Source organism: Scyliorhinus canicula, chromosome 6, assembly GCF_902713615.1.
Source record: "Scyliorhinus canicula chromosome 6, sScyCan1.1, whole genome shotgun sequence".
NCBI classification, from domain to species: domain Eukaryota; kingdom Metazoa; phylum Chordata; class Chondrichthyes; order Carcharhiniformes; family Scyliorhinidae; genus Scyliorhinus; species Scyliorhinus canicula.
This window is the reverse complement of record NC_052151.1, coordinates 52617977-52637574: the sequence shown is the minus strand read 5'-3', so window position 1 is coordinate 52637574 and position 19598 is coordinate 52617977. Positions and strand designations below refer to the sequence as shown.

Sequence of the window (19598 nt, the reverse complement as noted above, 5' to 3'; positions counted from 1 at the left end):
TCTGTGTAAAGAACCAACCTCTGACATCTCCCCTATACCTTCCTCCAATCACCTTAAAATTATGTCCCCTCGTGACAGCCATTTCTGCCCTGGGGAAAAGTCTCTGGCTACCTACTCTATCCATGCCTCTCATCACCTTGTACACCTCTATCAAGTCACCTCTCTGCCTTCTTTGCTCCAGTGAGAAAAGCCCTAGCTCCCTCAACCTTTCTTCATAAGACATGCCCTCCAGTCCAGGCAGCATCCTGGTAAATCTCTGTACCATCTCCAAAGCATCCACATCCTTCCTATAATGGGGCGACCAGAACTGAACACAATATTCCAAGTGTGGTCTAATTAGAGTTTTATAAAGCTGCAGCAAAACCTCGTGGCTCTTAAACTCAATCCCCCTGTTAATGAAAGCCAACACACCATATGCCTTCTTAACAACCCTATCAACCTGGGTGGCAACTTTGAGGGAACTATGTATGTGGGCCCCAAAATCCCTCTGTTCCTCCACACTTCCAAGAATCCTACCTTTAACCCTGTATTCAGCATTCAAATTTGACCTTCCAAAATGAATCACCACATTTATCAAGGTTGAACTCCATCTGCCACTTCTCAGCCCAGCTCTGCATCCTGTCAATGTCCTGCTGTAACCTGCAACAACCCTCAACACTATCTACAACTCCCCCAAACTTCGTGTCATTGGCAAACTTACTAACCCACCCTTCTACTTCTTCATCCAATTCATTTATAAAAACCACAAAGAGCAGAGGTCCCAGAACAGATCCTTGCGGGACACTACTGGTCACCGACCTCCAGGCGGAATACTTTCCATCCACTACCCCTCGCTGTCTTCTTTCGCCATCCAATTCTGTATCCAGACAGCCAAATTTCCCTGTATGCCATGCCCCCTAACTTTCTGAATTAGCCTACCATGGGGAACCTTATCAAATGACTTGGCGAAATCCATATGCACCACATCCACTGCCCGACCTTCATCAATGTGTCTCGCCACATCCTCAAAGAATTCAGTGAGGCTTGTGAGGCATGACCTGCCCCTCACAAAGCCATGCTGACTATCTTTAATCAAAGTATGTTTTTCTAAATAATCATAAATCCTATCTCTCAGAATCCTTTCCAATATTTTGCTCACCACAAACGTAAGACTGACTGGTCTGTAATTCCCAGGGATGTCCCTATTCCCTTTCTTGAACAGGGGAACAACATTCCCCTCCCTCCAATCATCCGGCACTGCTCCAGTGGAGAGTGAGGACGCAAAGATCATCGCCAATGGCGTAGCAATCTCCTCCCTCACTTCCTGTAGTAACCTTGGGTATATCCCGTCAGGCCCACGGGAGTTATCTATCCTGATGTTTTTCAAAATTTCCAGCACATCCTCCTTAATATCAACCTGTTCGAGGCTATTAACCTGGTTCACACTGTTCTCATGCGCAACACGGTCCCTCTCTCCAGTGAATATTGAAGCAAAGAATTCATTAAGGGCCTCCCTATGGTAAAGGTTAAGGAGTTGTGGTCACTGTCACCGAAATGCTCTCCCACGAGACATCTGACACTTGGCCTGGTTCGTTGCCGAGCACCAAGTCCAATATGGCCTCCCCCTTAGTCGGCCTATCTACATATTGAGTCAGGAATCCTTCCTGTACACATCTAACAAAATCGGCTCCATCCAAACCATTTGCACTAAGGAGGTTCCAGTCAATATAAGGGAAGTTGAAGTCACCCATGACAACAACTCTTACTTCTGCACTTTTCCAAGATCTGCCGCCCAATCTGTTCCTCTATATCTCTCTGCTGCTATTGGAGGGGTCTATAGAAAACCCCCAATAAAGTGACTGCTCCTTTCTTGTTTCTGACTTCCATCCATACTGACTCATACAACAAACCCTCCTCAACTACCTTCTTTCCTGCAGCTGTGGTGCACCCCCTAATTGACAGTGCCACTCCCTCTCCTCTTTTACCTCCCTCCCTATTCTTCATAAAACATCTAAACCCCGGAACATCTATCAACCATTCCTGCCCCTGTGAAATCCATGTCTCCGTAATGGCCACAACATCGTAGTTCCAAGTACTGATCCATGCTCTAAGTTCATCTCCCTTATTCCTGGCACTTCTTGCATTGAAACAGACACACTTTAACCCATTCCACTGAGTGCAACTTTGCCCTATCAACTGTCTATCCTTCCTCACAGACTTGCTGCATACTATTTCTGTCTGTTCAACAGCTACCCTATCCTCTGATCTATAGCTCTGGTTCCCATCCCCCTGCCAAACTAGTTTAAACCCTCCTGAAGAGCTCCAGCAAACCTCCCACCCAGGATATTGGTGCCCCTCCAGTTTGGGTGCAGTCCATCCTTCATGTACAGGTCCCACCTTCCCCAGAAGATATCCCAATGATCCACATATCTGAAGCCTTCCCTCCTGCACCAGCCCTGTAGCCACGTGTTTAGCTGCACTTGCTCTCTGTTCCTTGCCTCACTGGCACCGGTAGCAATTTTGAAATCACTACTCTGCTTGTCCTGCTCTTTAGCTTCCAACCTAACTCCCTAAAATAACTTTTTAGACCCTCATCCCATAATTGCCCTTGAGAAGGTGGTGGTCAGTTGCCATTGTGAACTGCTGCAGCCCATGTGCTGTAGGTACACCCATTGTGCTATTAGGGAGGGAGTTCCAGGACATTGACCCAGCAAGAGGGAAAAGAAGCGGCGATGTATTTCCAAGTCAGGATGGACTTCTTGGAGGAGAACATCAGGTGGTGGTGTTCCCAGATATCTGCTGCTCTTGTCCTTCCAGATGGTAGTGGTAATTGGTTTGGAAGGTGCTGTCTAAGGAACCCTGGTGAGTTACTAGAGTGCATCTTCTAGATGGTACACACTGCTGCCTCTGTGCGTCGGTGGTGGAGCGAGTAAATTTTTGTGGCAGGGGTGCCAAACAAGTGGGCTGCTTTGTCCTGGATTGTGTCGAGCCTCTGAAGTGTTGTTGGAGCTAGGGCAGCACGGTGGTGCAAGTGGTTAGCACAGTTGCCTCATGGTGCCGAGGTCCCAGGTTTGATCCTGGCTCTGGGTCTCTGTCCGTGTGGAGTTTGCACATTCTCCCTATGTTTGTGTGGGTTTCGCCCCCACAACCCAAAAGATGTGCTGGGTAGATGGATTGGCCACGCTAAATTGTCCCTTATTTGGAAAAAATGAATTGGATACTCTAAATTTATATTTAAAAAATGTGTTGTTGGAGCTGCACTCATCCAGGCAAGTGAGAAGTATTCCATCACACTCCTGACTTGTGCTTTGTAGGTGGTGGACAGGCTTTCGGAAGTCAGGAGGTGAGTTACTCGCCACAGGATTCCTAGCCTCTGACCTGTTCTGATAGCCACACTATTTATATGGCTAGTCCAGTTCAGTTTTTGATCAATGATAACCCCAGAATGTGATTGTGGGAGATTCAGTGATGGTAATGCGATTGAATATAAAGGGATGATGGTTCGATTCTTTTTGGAGATGGTCATTTCCTGGCACTTGAGTGGCATGAATGTTTTTTGCCACTTGTCAGCCCAAGCCTCGATATTGTCCAGGTCTTGTTGCATTTGCACTTAGACTGCTTATGTGTCAAAGAAGTCATGAATGGTGTTGAACATTGTGCAGTCAGCAGCAAACATCCCCACGTTTGACCTTGTATTGCAAGGAAGGTAATTGATGAAGCATGTTGAAGATGGTTGGGCCTAGGACCCTGAGGAACTCCTGCAGTGCTGTTCCAGGACTGAGATGACTCGCCTCCAACAACCACAGCCATCTTCCTTTGTGATAGGTGTGATTCCAATCAGTGGGGATTTTTCCCCCGATTTCTATTGACTCCAGTTTTGCTAAGGCTCCTTGATACCATACACAATATCAATGGCAGTCACTCTCACCTCACCTCTGGAGTTCAGCTCTTTTGTCCATGTTTTCCCCCCCATAAATTTAGTGTACCCAATTAATTGTTTTCCAATTAAGGGGCAATTTAGCGTGCTCAATCCACCTACCTTACACATCTTTGGGTTGTGGGGGCACAACCCACGCAAACATTTGTCCATGTTTGAACCAAGGCTGTAATGAGGTCAGGGGTTGAGTGACCATGGCAGAACTTAAACAAAGTATCAGTGAGTAGGTTATTGTTAAGTAAGCGCCGTTTCACAGAATCACAGAAAATACAGTGCAGCAGACGTTCTTCAGCCATCGAATCTACACCGACCCATGAAAAACACCTGACTGGTCTACCTAATCCCATTTGCCAGCACTTGGCCCATAGCCTTGAATGTTATGACGTGCCAGGTGCTCACCCAAGTACTTTTTAACGGATGTGAGGCAACCTGCTTCTGCCATCCTACAGGCAGTGCATTCCAGACAGTCACCACCCTCTGGGTAAAAAAAGCTTTTTCTCACATCCCCCCCAAACCTTTCACCTCTCACCTTGAACTTGTGTCCCCTTGTGACTGACCCTTCAACTAAGGGGAACAGCTGCTCCGTATCCACCCTGTCCATGCCCCTCATAATCTTGTACACCTCAATCGGGTCGTCCTTCAGTCATCCCTGCTCCAATGAAAACAACCCAAGCCTATCCAAATTGTCTTCACAACTTAAATGTTCCACCCAGGCAACAGGCTGGTGATTCTCCTCTGCATCCTCTCCAGTGCAATCACATCCTCCTTATAATGTGGCGACTAGAATTGCACACGATACTCCAGCTGTGGCTTCACCAAAGTTCTATACAACTCCAGCATGACCTTTTGTATTCTGTGCCTCGATTGATAAAGGCAAGTGTCCTATATTTCTTTTTCACAACCCTATTAACCTACCCTCCCGCCTTCATTGATCTATGGACAAACACGCCAAGGTCCCTTTGTTCTTCGGAACTTCCCAGATCATGGCGTCTATTGAATACAACCGTGTCAAATTTCACCTTCCAAAGTGTATTACCTCATACTTTTCAGGGTTAAATTCCATCTGCCCCTTATCTGCCCATTTGACCATCCCGTCTATATTTTCCTATAACCCAAGGCACTAAACCTTTCCCTTAACCACCTGGACAATCGTTGTGTCATCCGCAAATCTACTGATCCTACCCCCACATAGTCATCTATATCATTTATATAAATGACGAATAGTAGGCTACCCTGCACAGATTCCGATGTACACTGGCTTCCGGTCACTAAAGCAGCCGACCGTCATCACCCTCTGTCTCCAACAACAAAGCCAATTTTTAATCCAATTGGTAGCGCTTTGATGCCACGAGGCAGCACTTTCCCCCCCTATATTATCAATATCATTTTACAGTTTTCTTTGATCTTGAAAATAAATTGTATTTCCTATTTAGGTGTCACCTGTATATAGAATCCCTTGTTTTATCTCACCGTTCACCACTACTGAAGCAGACGGGGCTGGAATTTATCCTGCAGCATTGTTTTGCCTTGCTACAAGTGTAATCACATTTTGGATTTAATTTTAAACAAGTTGCAAGAATTTTTCTCTCAAATTTTGAATTCCTTTCAGAAGTTGGTGTCGGAGGAAATTCCAGAAGTTTAATTCCAATAATTTATTGTCATTATTTGATTTTTGGTTGATGTTTGTGCTTCAGTTGAAACTGGATCGTATATTTAAAAAGTATTGCCTGTCCAAATTGTGGTCTTCGAGTGAAAAATATTATCTCAGTAAGTTTATAGTTGCCTGTAGAACGCATAGCATTATTCCACCTTCTAGTGTTAAATATAACAATTTTTCATTCAACCTTCTCTGACCCCACACTGTTTTTTGTTCTGATCATTTTGTGCGCATATTCCAGTCTGTTTCAGATGAATCTGTCGATTTGGTAAATTCCCCAAAATCTGGTGGCCCAACTTCACTGGGACAGCATCCTCAGAAGGAAATCAAAAGAGATGCTAAGCCATGGTGGATTAATGACGATGATTCTGATGAAGAACGTAAGTAGCTGTTTTGTTTTTGTACAGCCAAAGCATGGCATCTGTTTCATGGTGCTGGCCACAGAATTGTAATGTGGAAGACTCTTTAAGTGTTTTATTTTAGCACCAAAAAATGCATCATTCTATATATGTTCCACATTTTACTTTAAGTTTCTTACTTCATGGTTCACTCTGTAAGCTTTAGGCTCAGGAGTCACAGATTTTCCAAAATGAGGTTTGAGGTCTTAGGTGGTTTAAAAGTGATAATGCTTAAGTCTTAAGTAATTCATTAAGAAAAACAGTTAAAGTATAATGTAAAAGCTAAAACAGACAGGAAAAGACATGACCCCGGTTGAATAGGATGACTCACTGGTCTCGGAGGGCGAACAGATGGATTAAGCCAGTTTCTGCAGCTGGGGGCGGTCGATTCTTGTCTGTTCTGTTCTCTTTCATTTTTGATCTCAAACTAACTGAGGTGCTAGGAAGCTCTCCCCCCAGTCTTGCTTCAGCTGAAGAAGGCTGGAGCCAACACCTGTGAACATCCATTGATTTATCTTAATTCTAAGGCTGCTTCTTTACCATATGTCAATCACTTGTTTGAGTCTTTTGGTTATTGGCCATATCCACGGGTACCCAAGGTGTCATATTTTCCAAGTCCAATTTGCTAAGGTCATCTTTAAGCTTATCTCTGGCTGTGTGCCATTTTTTACCTCCTGCTAGACACTTGTATAGAAAAGAGGGCACACAAGGTACCACAAGATTCCCTGAGAACACTATTTTCCTTTGCTACTATCTTTATTTTACCTCAGCTGGGAAAATGTTCCAGAGAGAAGAAAAAGAGTCTTATGCCAGGTTGTGCCCCGCACTCTGCCTGCCAATTCTATAAGAATTCTGTAATATTCTGAAAAGTATATTTTCCTATTTCATTTAAACTGAAACTGTCAAAGTTTGTTCTTTCTGTTTTCCTGTTGCTTATATTTAATTTACTGTTCTCTGTTTTCTTTTGTAACACCTGTACTTCCTGGCACGCTTCTTACCATCTCCATCCAAGATACCCCACTGAGGAGGTTTTCCAAACTGAAAAGACAGCCAGCAGTAGTTGGTGCTGGCATTGAAACAACAAAGAAAGAAATTGTCGAAGAGAGTTTTGGAAATGCACTGTCTCAAAGTCCAGGTTTCAGGAGTGTATTTGTTCTTCATAACCTGAGAGTATACTGTAAAGTATAAGTTCTCATCACAGTGACTAAACTATACTTGTCCAGAAACATAAAAGCCTACAATGTATAGAAATTTAAGATTTTTGAGATAGCAAGAAAGATGTGTCTTGCATTTATGTCGCACCATTCACCTCCTCCGGTTGTCCCAAAGCTCTTAGCAGGCAATGAATTACTAATGGACAGTAAAATTCATGCATTAATGTTTTCAGATATGGAGAAAACCACTTGGACCCCCGCACTGCTGCTCCAATTCCAGGGCCCGAGGACCCAAGCCTACTATGCGCGCACCTCAAAGTGAAGAGTGCCTATTCGGGTTCCTTTCTGCCAAAACGGATGAAGTGAGCCAGGAAAATTCCTGACTCTGGCTAATCATGTGTAGTGAAAATCCAAATTTCTGCTTTTATTTTGGATTCCAGCATCCATTTTAGTTTTGTTTTCAATAGTTGCAAACGATAAAATTTCGAGCAGGAGAAGCCACTTGGCCGATCAAGCATGCTCCACCGTTTCTTAAGATCATGGCTTGTCGGATTGTGGCCTCCAACTCAGCCTTAAAAATATTCAATGACCCTCCCTGCACTCCTCACTTGGGAAGAATGTCACAGACCAGCGACCCGCTGGGAAGAAAATCTTTACCTCATTTCTATCCTTATTTTTAAACTTGTTCCCTAGTTCCAGCCTCTCCCACAACGGCTGAGCAATCTTTCAGCACCTACCCCGTCAAGTCCCCTCAGGACCTTACATGCTTCAATTAGATCAGCTCTCAATCTTCTAAACTCCAGTGGCTGCAGGCTCAGACTGCCAAATCTTGTTTTGTAAAATTAACTCCCATTCCAAGTATCAGTCAACTGAACTAATGCATTTGTATCCTTCCCCATGTAAGGAGATCAGAACTGTATACAATATCCCAGAGGCAGTCTCATTAATGTCCTATACAATTGTGGCAAAGCATTCTGACTTTAATATTCCATTCCCCTTGCAATAAATGACATTTGTCATTTGTCTTCCTTATCACTTGCTATACCTGAATACTAACATTTGTGATTCATGTACCAGATGCCTCACCGGGGATTGGTTAGCTCAGTTGGCTGGATGGTTGGATCATGATGCAGGACAACGCTAACAGCGTGGGTTCAGTTTCTGTGCCGGCTGAGGTTATTCATGAAGACCCCACTTTCTCAACCTTGCCCCTCACCTGAGGTGTAGTTACCGTCAGGTTAAATCACCAGCAGCTCTTAAAGGGGAGAGAGAGTTGTCTGTGGTCCTCTGGCACTGTGGTGACATCTAAGTTTATATGCCTCTGGAGTTTTACAGTCATTCTCCACTTAAATAATAAAGTGGTTTTCTATTCTTTGAAATTTTGTTCACATTTTACCACATCATACTCCATCTGCCAATTATTTGCCTACTCCCTTAATCTATCTATATCTCTTTGTAGTTGATTACCAAGGGATTTGGAGTAAATGTGGAACAAACCTCAATTAGCGCACTCCTCAGCCATCTAAACTCAAGGGAAACAAGCCAGGTTTATGCAGTCAGTGCTTCCAATTTATCCCTGTTCCATTATCACTCTAGTCTAGTGAATCTGTGTTGTCACCCCCATTAAGTGCAATTTTCTTTCCTTAGCTATTAAACACTTAATGCAGTATTATAGATGGAGTCTTCTGAGGGCTCTGGATATCAGAAGTATTATTTCTCACTTTCATATTCGAACGCCCTTGATGTAATCGCTAGCGATATACTTGTTTTGTTAGCCTATCTGAATGCTTTTGGTAACAAGTAGGGTGATTCTTCGGGAGGGTTGGTGCAGACTTGATGGGCCGAATGGCCTCCTTCTGCACTGTAGGGATTTTATGTTTGATTCTGTGGACTGAAATTAAGTGATTTTTGTATGTGACATGCTAACCATTTTGCTTCTCCACAGGTTCTAGTCTCTTTAAAAAAATTGCTCTATGACTTAGGTAATGTCTTGCCACACCAGGTTAAAGTCCAGCAGGTTTATTTGGACAACTAGCTTTCAGAGTGCAGCTCCTTCATCTGGTGAGTGTTCACTCACCTGAGGAAGGAGCAGTGCTCCGAAAGCTAGTGATTCCAAACAAACTTGTTGGACTTTAACCTGGTGTTGTAAGACTTCTTACTGTGCCCACCCCAGTCTAATGCTGGCATCTCCACATCATAGGTAATGTCTGAAACGTTCATATACTGAAGAAATATGCCCAATTAACACTGAACCTAATTTGTTCTTACTTTTTTTTGATAAAATGCCAGGCGTGCTTGGAACCAATAGGAGTTTTCTCAAATCTCAGAGGTTCTCGCAGTCCATTGCAGAGATTGAAGAAGAAAAGGAAGAGAAGATGATTCAGGGAAGCGAGAGGATGTCAGAATCTATCAGCCGAGACAGTTTGGAACCAAATGGTATGAAATAGTTCATTAATTTTTTATAAAGAATTGAAATGGGAGAAAAATAGGAGACACCCTGTTAAATTAATTCTGCAGTCCTGGTATATCGCTTAATACTTACATATTGTAATGAAATGGATCTGATTAATTGCCTCAGTTAAATGAATGGGAACTCAATATACCTACATTAAACTCCAAAGGAAAAAGCATTGAAGAATGGTGCTCCATTACCTTCAATGGTGAGAGAAGGTTTATTTTCAATTTAATAAACTTCTGAATTACTGTTTTAAAAGCTTAGATTTGTCAATTTCAAATGAAAGTTATAAGCATTATATGTATATTATACTGCTATTTTGTCTGCTGTGAAGCAATTTCGGCCCTGTCATGATAAAAGAAGCGGCAATTAAATTAAGTGTTGTCCTTTGCTGAACTAATTACGATTTTTAATTAGTTTGCATTCTATTATCTGTGATTTGCAAGTGGAATAAATGTTCAGTATAATCCACATTATAAAGTATTCTTCAAAGCTAACAGGAGTGCTTTTATTCATTTTTAGACTCTGTCATGGCATCAGGACCTCGGCAAAGTACTCCAGGAGTTGGACTGGATACGCTTGAAGAAGAAGAGGAGAAAGAAAAGTTCTTTGCTAACCTTGAGAAGGGAGCGTCCTCCACTATTGACTATTCTAGGTTAAACAAAGAACTTGAATCCACAGATTCGACACCTCTGACTACTTTGAATCGGTAACTAATTATCTAGGAGAATTGCAATAATTCTTCTAAAATTTAGTCTTTGGTGTGTTAACCCCAGAAGTGTTCTTTCTTTATTTGAAAGGAGATCGCCGGAGTCTGAATTTATCCCATACAAAAGATATGTTTGCAGATGTGACATGTATCAGATTTGGCAGATTTTACTGTTTAAAAATGCTTTCCCTTGTTGCACGGCATTATCAGCCCAGGCTCTTTCTTTTCCCCCTGTAAGACTACAATTACCTGATTGTAAGCTAAATCCAATTGCAGAGTTTTATTAGTATAACGTGAGAGAAATTCAGAGATCACTTCACCTGGTGGCAGCACATTTCAATAATTCAGGCAGCTACTGATCACAATGTCTCAGCTGTTATGTTCTGATAATGTGGGCAGTCTAAATTTCTGAAATGCACTGCTGGAGGGATGAGGGTGGTGGGGGGAGGATTCATGTTCTGAATTGTAAAATAACTTTTTTAAATTTCTCTGAATACTAACTTCAGTTTCAAGAATTCTGTTGCACTGAAGTAAGTTTCTTGCAAAAGATTGACTACTAATACAGGAACTGAGAATGTTTTTAATCTGGTCTTTGTGTTCTGTTTGTATCTATGTCTGATTGTATCCTGGGCATGTTGAGATGCAAACGATGAGTCATTGCATGAACGTCAGGACTCTCTCACTATGCTTTAGTTTAACAAAAATAATTAAATACTTATTTTTTAAATAATATTTTTATTAAGGCATTTGTATAAACAGCAAATACAAACAAGAACAAGGACAAACAGGAACATCATAATAAATAACAAGCTAACCAACACCCCAATCGCCCTGCCATTCCCTTCCTTCACTTCTGCCTTCCCCATTTTAAACTCACTCCCCCACCCCCCCCCCCCCCCCCCCCCAAAATATCGCCACATCTGGACTCTAGACCAACTTCACCCTCAGCACTTCAGACATTACGCCCACGAACCCCTGCCAGAACCCTTGAGTTCTGGATATGTCCAGAACATGTGAACTTGGTTCACGGACCTCCCCCCGCACCGCCTACACCTATCCTCTACCCCCTCGAAAAACCTACTCATCCTAACCACAGTCATGTGCGCCCTATGAACTACCTTAAAGTGGAAGAGGCTGAGCGTCGTACACAGCAAGTATGCATTCACCCTCCTCAGGGCTTCGTCCCACATCCCGACGACCCCCCCCCCCCCCCCCACTCCCGTTCCTCCCATTTACGTTCTACTTCCCCTATTGGGGCTTCCTCCCAGTCCTTTAGCTCCTTATAATTCTCAGTCACCTTACCGTCACCTGCTCCTTCCCCCAATAGCCCCGTATCCTGTAATCCCAAGGGCGGCAAACCGGAAAAGGACGACATCTGCTTCCTCACAAAGTCGCGAACCTGTAAGTATCTAAACCTGTTACCTCTGGGCAGCTCATATTCCTTCTTCAGGTCCTCTAATCTCGCAAAGCTGCCCCCACAAACGGGTCCCCAAATCACACGATCCCTGCCTGTCGCCACCCCTGAAATCTCTTTCTCTCCCCCCCCCCCTCCCCCAGTGACAGTGGCAGCACATTCCACCTCTTAAATTCCCCTTCATCTGTTCCACCAGCCAAGCCAGATCCAGCTATACAACTGTGTCCATCCCCACGCCACTTGGATGCCCAAGTACCTGAAGCACCCCCCACCACCTTGAACAGCAACTCTACCAACTTCCTCTCCTGCCCCCTGGTTTTGATCGGGAACACCTGACTCTTTCCCACATTTAGCTTGTATCTGGAAAACCAGCCAAACTCCTTCAGGATACCCCTGATTCCCCAGTGGGTTCGAAAAGCAACAGGTCGTCTCATACAGTGAGACTCTGTGCTCGACCCCTCACACCCGCACAATCGCTCTCCAACTCCTCAGCGCTCTAAGCACCATTGCCAGTGGCTCAATTGCCAAGACAAAAAGCAACGGGGAGAGTGGGCACCCCTGCCTTGTCCCAAGGTGTACCCCGAGCTCGTCCGTACGCTTGCTACCGGTGCCTTTTACAACCTCCGGAACCAGTCCACAAACTGGAACCTGAACCGTCCTAACACTTCCACAGATACTCCACTCCACCTGATCGAATGCCGGCTCTGCGTCCATTGCCATTGCCACCTCTGTCTTTTCCCTTCGGGGGTATCATTGCCACATTTAATAATCTCCTAACATTTGCCAACAACAATTGCCTTCCCTTTACAAACCCCATTTGGTCGTCCCCTAATACCTCCCGCACACAGTCGTCAATACGCGAGTCCAGGATCTTTGCCAGCAACTTAGCGTCCACATTTAATAGTGATATCGAACAGTAGGACCCACACTGCTCCAGATCGTTATCTTTCTTCAGTATTAGGGATATGGACACCTGCGATAATGTAGTGGGGTGTACCCCCTTTACCCGTGCCTCGTTATATGCCCTCACTTGCAGAGGCCCCAGGTGCCCCCCCAAACTGCTTATAAAATTCCACAGAGAACCCACCTGGGCTTGGGGCCTTCCCTGCCTGCATTGACCCATGCTCTCCATCACCTCTGCCAGCCCAATGGGGGCCCCAACCCCTCCACCTGTTTCTCCTTCACCTTGGGGAACTCCAACCCATCCAGGAACCGCCGCATTCCCCGGCTCCGATTCATAAGCCTCCTGTAGAACTCCTCAAGTACCCCATTCACCCCCACTGGGCCCAGTACCACTCTTCCCCTCCCGTCCTTCACCCTTCCAATCTCCCTCGTCGCCTCCTGCTTCCTAAGTGGGCCAGCATCCACTAACCTTCTCCCCGTATTCATACATTGGCCCTCTGCAACTGCCCTAAATAATTAAATAATTATTAATGGAACACTGCAAGTTCCCCTCTGAATCAAGAATTAAAGTGTAGAAAAGTTCACTGAATGAGTATCAGTATAAAGCACTGTTTGAAATTTTGATGAAGTGGTTGTTGTTTATTTTCATTTTTAGAGTATAGACCTATGCACGAGTGCAGCATTTTAAGTATTGATTTTTATTTCCAGAAATGAAGGCAGGCTACAAGTGCTAGAGGGTGATGAAGCAAAGGAGGAGGATGAGTCCAGACCTAAAAGTGTTTCAGGTAATGTTATTAAAACAGTTACACTGCAGAGTACATGGTTGAAGTTTTTTTATAATTGCTGCAAAAAATTAACTGTTACAGATACTTGTTAAATCAATGTGGCTTATTTTTGTTGTTTTCATTTACAAGGGAAGAAAGATCTTATTGCATTGCTCAACAGTAGCATTTACAGGGCCCTTTTTGTTGCAATGGAGGAAGTTGAGACAAGATCTGAAAATTTTAAGACTTTAGTTTAGGAAAGTAGAAAGCATGAATTTAAGATCATCATTGCCAGGAGAGCAAAGTACAGACTAGAATATAGACTATTTTCTTTTAATCCAGAAAGTTGTTAGGGCATGAAGCATCATTAGTAATTGAATCGATCATTAATTTTAAAATGGAAGTGGATAAATATTATTTTGAAAGAAAATAATGTAAAGGTGTTGAGAAAAAGCAGAGGAATGGAACAAATGGATAATTCTTTCAGAAAGGTGGCGAGGTCGATTGTCTGCTTTTGTACCTGCAAGATTTGATGAAATAATTTGCTCCACAAACTAAACGTCCCTGACATTTTGTATTCTTCAATGAGACACATATAGTCATTTAGAAGTTCGAACTACTGAGTACATAGTCTCAGTTGCGAGTTAACTTCTCACAAAATATTGCAGCTTGTTTGCACTAATTATGTCTGCAATAAAAAAAATTCTGCAATTTTCACAAGAAGGAACAGGATTTATACCCATTTGGAAACAAATGGACTCATTAGCAATAGACAGCATGGTTTTGAGAAGGGGAGGTCGTGCCTCACTAACTTGATCGAGTTTTTTGAGGAGGTGACAAAGATGATTGATGAGGGGAGGGCGGTGGGTGTTGTTTACATGAACTTCAGTAAAGCCTTTGACAAGGTGCCTCATGGCAGACTGGTACAAAGGTAAAGTGGGTGGCAAGATGGATGCAGAACTGGCTCGGTCACAGAAGGCAAAGGGTAGCAGAAGAAGGGTGTTTTTCTGAATGGAAGGTTGTGACTTGTGGTGTTCCACCGGGATCTGTGCTGGGGCCTCTGTTATTTGTAGTATACGTAAATGATTTTGAGGAAAATGTAGCTGGTCTGATTAGTAAATTCGCAGATGACACCAAGGTTGGTGGAGTGGCAGATAGTGTTGAGGATTGTCAGAGATACAGCAGGACTTAGATAGGTTGGAGATTTGGGGGCAGAGAAATGCAGACAAAGGTGAGGTAATGCATTTTAGCAGGTCTAACACAGAAGGGAAATGTTCTGTAAACGGCAAAACTCTTAGGAGTATAAAAAGTCAGAGAGATCTGGGTATGCGGTCCACAAATCTTTGAAAATGGCAATACAAATGGACACGGTAGTCAAGAAAGCATACGGAATGCTTGCCTTCATTGGACGGGGCATCGAGTGTAAAAACTGGCAAGTCATGCTACAGTTGTATAGAACCTTGCTAAGGCCGCACTTGGAATATTGCGCACAATTCTGATGACCACACTACCAGAAGGATGTGGAGGCTTTGGAGAGGGTGCAGGTTTACCAGGATGTTGCCTGGGAGGGTGTTAGCTATGCGTAGAGGCTGAATAGACTCGGACTGTTTTCATTAGAACGACAGAGGTTGAGGGGGGGGAGGTCTACAGGATTATGAGGCGCGTGGATAGAGTGGATGGGCAGGCACTCTAACCCAGTGTGGAGGGGTCAGTCATGAGGGAGCATAGGTTTAAGGTCTGCGGAGCAAAGCTTAGAGGAGATGTGTAAGGCAGGTTTTTTTATGCAGAGGGTGGTGATTGCCTGGAACGCATTGTCAGAGGAGGTTGTGGAAGCATCTCGATAAATACATAGGGAGGATGGGTATAGAGGGATATAGCACCCGGAAGTACTGCGGGTTTTGGCCACGGGTCGTATCATGACCGGCGCAGGTTTGGAGGGCTGAAGGGCCTGTTCCTGTGCTGTATTGTTATTTGTTTTCTTGTTCTTTGTTTCTCCAAAACTGGAAGATTGTAGTATTTTGTGGCTGCTAAGTATTTCAAATGTACAAATTTCAGGTTAGGATATTCAGCCAGTTGTGTCGAAGTATACATTTTTGAATTTACAGAAAATAGTGTAAATTTATTCCCATTCCTTTAATTCCTTTAACAAGCCCCTTAATTGTAAAACATTTTGATTTCAAAATTTGTTTTCCAATGTATATGCAAATCCATACTGGTAATTTGAAAGATATGTGAAATATATTGCTGTAACCTTTGGATTTTAGCTTCAAGACACTACAGTGATGATTTTGATGATTATTCTGATTCCAAATTTGGAGGTGAAGGATTTGGATCAGATCATGACAATATAGCCAAGAATGAATGTATTCCAAAAAGCATGGAAACCGAAACAGAGACAAACAAACAGGTACCATAATAATTTTGTGAACTTGATTCTTGCACTGAAGACTTCAAATACAACTTAACTTTCACCCTTTTATTCCAACCTTGCAACCCACCCACGACTTGTTTATTGTGCAAATTATTCAACCAGTGACTCAAAACACTGAGTATGTTGCCCCTCTTGGTTTGTTCTGAGTCTCTTTAATCCTGTATTTACTAGATATCAACCAATAGTTGCTTCTTTCAATAAAATACGCTTAACAACTGTATTTTGCAGCCCTGGATGGGGTTGGTTTAGCCACAGTGGTCCTCGAGACGAGACGAGGCTGCGTGGGTCCCCCAGGGGAGCCGAGGCCAAGGGAGGCCCCCCCCAAGGGGAGCCGAGTCCGGTCCGCACCTCCCCCTCCCCCAAAGGGGAGCCGAGTCCCATCCGCGCCTCCCCATTCCCCAAAGGGGAGCCGAGGCCAGGCTACGTGGGGCCCCCCACCCCGGCGAGGTGAGCTGAAATCAGACTCGGGAGCGGCAGAGTGAGTAGAGGTGGATGCAGGTGAGTGGGTGCTCCTATTAAAAAATAAAAAGAAGGTAAGATTTGGAAGTATTTATTGACTAACAGACCTTGTTTATTTTAATAAATGTGTCCATATAAGACAAAGAAAACATCTTCTAATTTCGATTTTGTATGTTTTTACCGGTTGTGAAATAATAATCACTTTTCTTGGTTTAATTCATCAATATAATAAGGATTTTCTCGTGCTTTAGTACTGTTTGGAGGTCCAAAATGTTCTGCAGCTGGAAAGGTTTAAGAAACCTTGTATTACCGAATAAAATTCACAGAGGCCAGAAATTCTTGGAAGTGGCTGAGTAGCTACCTGTGGTTTCACAGGTCGGCGCAACATCAAGGGCCGAAGGGCCCGTACTGTGCTGTAATGTTCTATGTTCAAAGTGAACTTCCCTCATTGTATATTTAGTGATATGAGTTAATAAAGATGTCTCTAATGGTAAGATAAGGTAAAGTCGCCATAGTCCCTCAGGTGCTTTCCTCTTTGAGAGAAAGAGCTGACTGGTGGTGATTTAACCTGAGGATTGCCGCATCTTGCGAGGGGCAAGGTTGAGAAGGCGGGGTCTTTATGAGTAACTAATGTCAGACATGTATCTGTAGGTGCGCTATATGACAAGTAGCTGGGGGACAACCTTGAGAATTGAGACGTTCAAATCAGACTGAGATATACAAAGCAAATTAAATGTAATCGGAAATGAAAATTCACAAAATATGCTTGCTAGAATACTTGTTGCTTTATTGTTTTCTTTGAAAAAAAGCAGAGAACAATGTATAGATCAGCAGACGAGAAGTGCCACGAGAAAGAGAGAGCAGTTGGACCAGGAATGTTTTTGTGGTGTGACACAGATGAAGATGCAGAAGGGTAACGGGGCAGCACTGCCCACCCAATGGTCGACGGAGCAGCTGGTGGAGTTTTCAGAAAAGAGCGTCAGAGGATTTGGCCATGGTGGGGGAGTCGCGTAAGGTGGCGATCGAGCAGGTGGAGCAGAGGCAAGAAGCTCAGGGCCTGGCAATCCAGAAGGTGGAGGAGTCAGTGGAGAATGAGGATCTGCTGACCTCACTGGAGGCGGAGCTGAGCAGCCAGAAAAGGCTGAGAGAGAAATTGGAGGTCCTCGAGAACCGTTCCAGGAGGCGGAATTTGAGGATTGTTGGGGTGCCTGAAGGCATCGACGGTGCGGAGGCTGCCAAGTTTGTGGCAAGTATGTTGGAGAAGCTGATGGGGGAGTGGCCTTTGAGGTGAATCGGGTGTACAGGGCGCTGAGGAGGAGGCCGCAGGTGGGGGAACTGCCAAGGGAGATTGTGGTGAGGCTCCACGTGTTCCTGGATAGAGAGAAGATCCTGAGATGGGTGAGGCAGACTAAGAAGTGCACTTGTGAGGGGAGTGAACTGCTGATTTATCAAGACCTGGGGGCGGAGCTGGCTAAATGGAGTACCGCATAGTATCGGATAAAGGCCATCGTCTCCAAGACGAAGGTGAAGTTTGGGGTTTTGCACCCTGCCCACTTGTGGGTGACGTATCAAAAACAGGGGGCTGGATTCTCCATTTCAGAGACTATATCCTCGCGCCATCGTGAAAACTGGCCTTTTATGCCAGTAAAACTGTCGTCAAAAGGCCACATATTCACAACCCTGCAGTGGGCTAGCAAGAATCCTTCGTGAAGCTCGCAGCTCCAGCTGCAGATACGGCCCCACATACATCCGGGTCAGAGGCTGCGCATGTGCAAGGCGGTGGCCTCCAGCGGCCGCGCCCTCGTCCATGGCGAATTTAGTCTGCGGAGCTGGACCGCGGAAATAGTGCCCCCGATCGGCCTCGCGCCCGACCCGGACCGCCCGCTCAAAAATACCTTGGTCTCTTATGAGGCCCTCCCTGCCCTCCGATCGGCCCACCCCCGACCATGGAGGCCATGGACTGAGTCCGCAACCGCCTCGCGAGTTTCCCAAACGGCTGGGATCATATTCGAACCACGCTGTCGGGACTTCGGCCGGTCGGTGGTGAAAAATAGTGGGTGGGCCCTCTGGCAATGGCCGCAGGTGGGGGATATGTGGTGCGGCATATTCCCTGAGTACGCTGCTTTTGGGGGACCGGAGCATCGAGGAACAGGCGCCGATCCCGATTCCCTGCGTGGAACTGGATTGTCCGCCCCAGAGCCGGGCGCGATTTCTGTGTCGGGTGCAGAGAATCCGGCCCAGGAATTTTACTTTAACTCGTCGGAGGAGGCAATGGATTTTATGAAGGACCATGGACTGGGAGGAATGTGAGGACATTGAACTGTGGAGAGGAGTTCTGTGTAAATTGTGGGGCATATTGGGTGGGTGAATTGGGGCACGTTACGATGCAGGAGTGGTGATGATGAATGTTCTTTTTGTTTCTCTTTGTTTGTTAGTGGTTTGGAGGGTTGGCGGGGGGAGTGGACTGAAAGGGTGAGAGGAAGTCAGGGGCTATGGGCGGGGGCCACCATGCTAGCTGGGTGGGCTAGTTACCTGGAGTGAAGTGGGGGGTTGGAAAAGGAAGGCGTTGGGGAGTGGGGATTGGACTGGTTATTTGGTTGTGGGTGGTGGAAGGGGGTTTTCTGACATGCGTGTGGTTAGTGTGGCATAGTTCGGAATGGACAAATGGCGCAGATATCTGGGGGTGGGACTGGAGAGGCGCGTGACGTGGGCCAGAGGCTGGCTCAAAAGGTGGTACGGCTGATTGGCAGGGGGGGGGGGGGTGGGGGGATGGGGATGGGGAGCCCCCTGAACAGGCTGGTCATGTGGAACGTGCAACGGTTGAATGGTCTTGTGTGTTTGCGCATCTGAGGAATTTGAAAGCGGACGTGTTTTTGCAGAGGACGCACCTGAAGTTGGGGGATCAGACGAGGCAGAGAAAGGGTTGGGTGGGTCAGGTGTTCCACTCGCGGTTAGACATGAAGACAAGTGGTTGACGTGTTGGTAAATAAGAGAGTGGCTTTTGAGGTGAGGAGCGCTGTGTCCGATCCGGAGAGTGGTTATCTGATGGTCAATTGGAAGCTAGAGGATGCCGGTCGTCCTGGCGAATTGTATGCCCCGAATTGGGATGATGTGGACTTTATGAGGCGAATATTGGGAACGATCCCAGACCTGGACACGCATAGGCTGATTAAGGGGGACAATTTCAATATGGTCCTAGATCCGAGTTTCGACCAGTAAAGTACAAAGTTGTCGAGGGTGTCTGCGGTGGCTAGAGAATTGAGGGGTTTGATGGATTGCAAGGCCGGAGGTTTGGGAGGTCGAGGATGAAGGCGTTTTCGTACTTTTCACAAGTGCAT

General features: G+C 45.1%; 1 protein-coding gene across 6 annotated transcripts in view; it reads left to right on the top strand.

Moving 5' to 3' along the window:
* The window catches only part of cep162 (centrosomal protein 162), a 198244-nt gene that overhangs the window by 10629 nt on the left and 168017 nt on the right, over positions 1–19598 (top strand). For 5 of the 6 annotated variants that reach the window (XR_005460926.1, XM_038799288.1, XM_038799283.1 and 2 more), the window contains exons 3-8: positions 5815–5953; positions 6984–7106; positions 9415–9561; positions 10103–10289; positions 13315–13391; positions 15635–15777. Coding sequence is in view for 5 of the 6 variants with exons in the window: in XM_038799288.1 (XP_038655216.1) it covers positions 5815–5953; positions 6984–7106; positions 9415–9561; positions 10103–10289; positions 13315–13391; positions 15635–15777 (816 nt within the window). In the remaining variant the exon portion in view is untranslated. The remainder of the gene's footprint in view (positions 1–5814; positions 5954–6983; positions 7107–9414; positions 9562–10102; positions 10290–13314; positions 13392–15634; positions 15778–19598) is intronic. The other variant, XM_038799286.1, reaches the window with a different exon arrangement.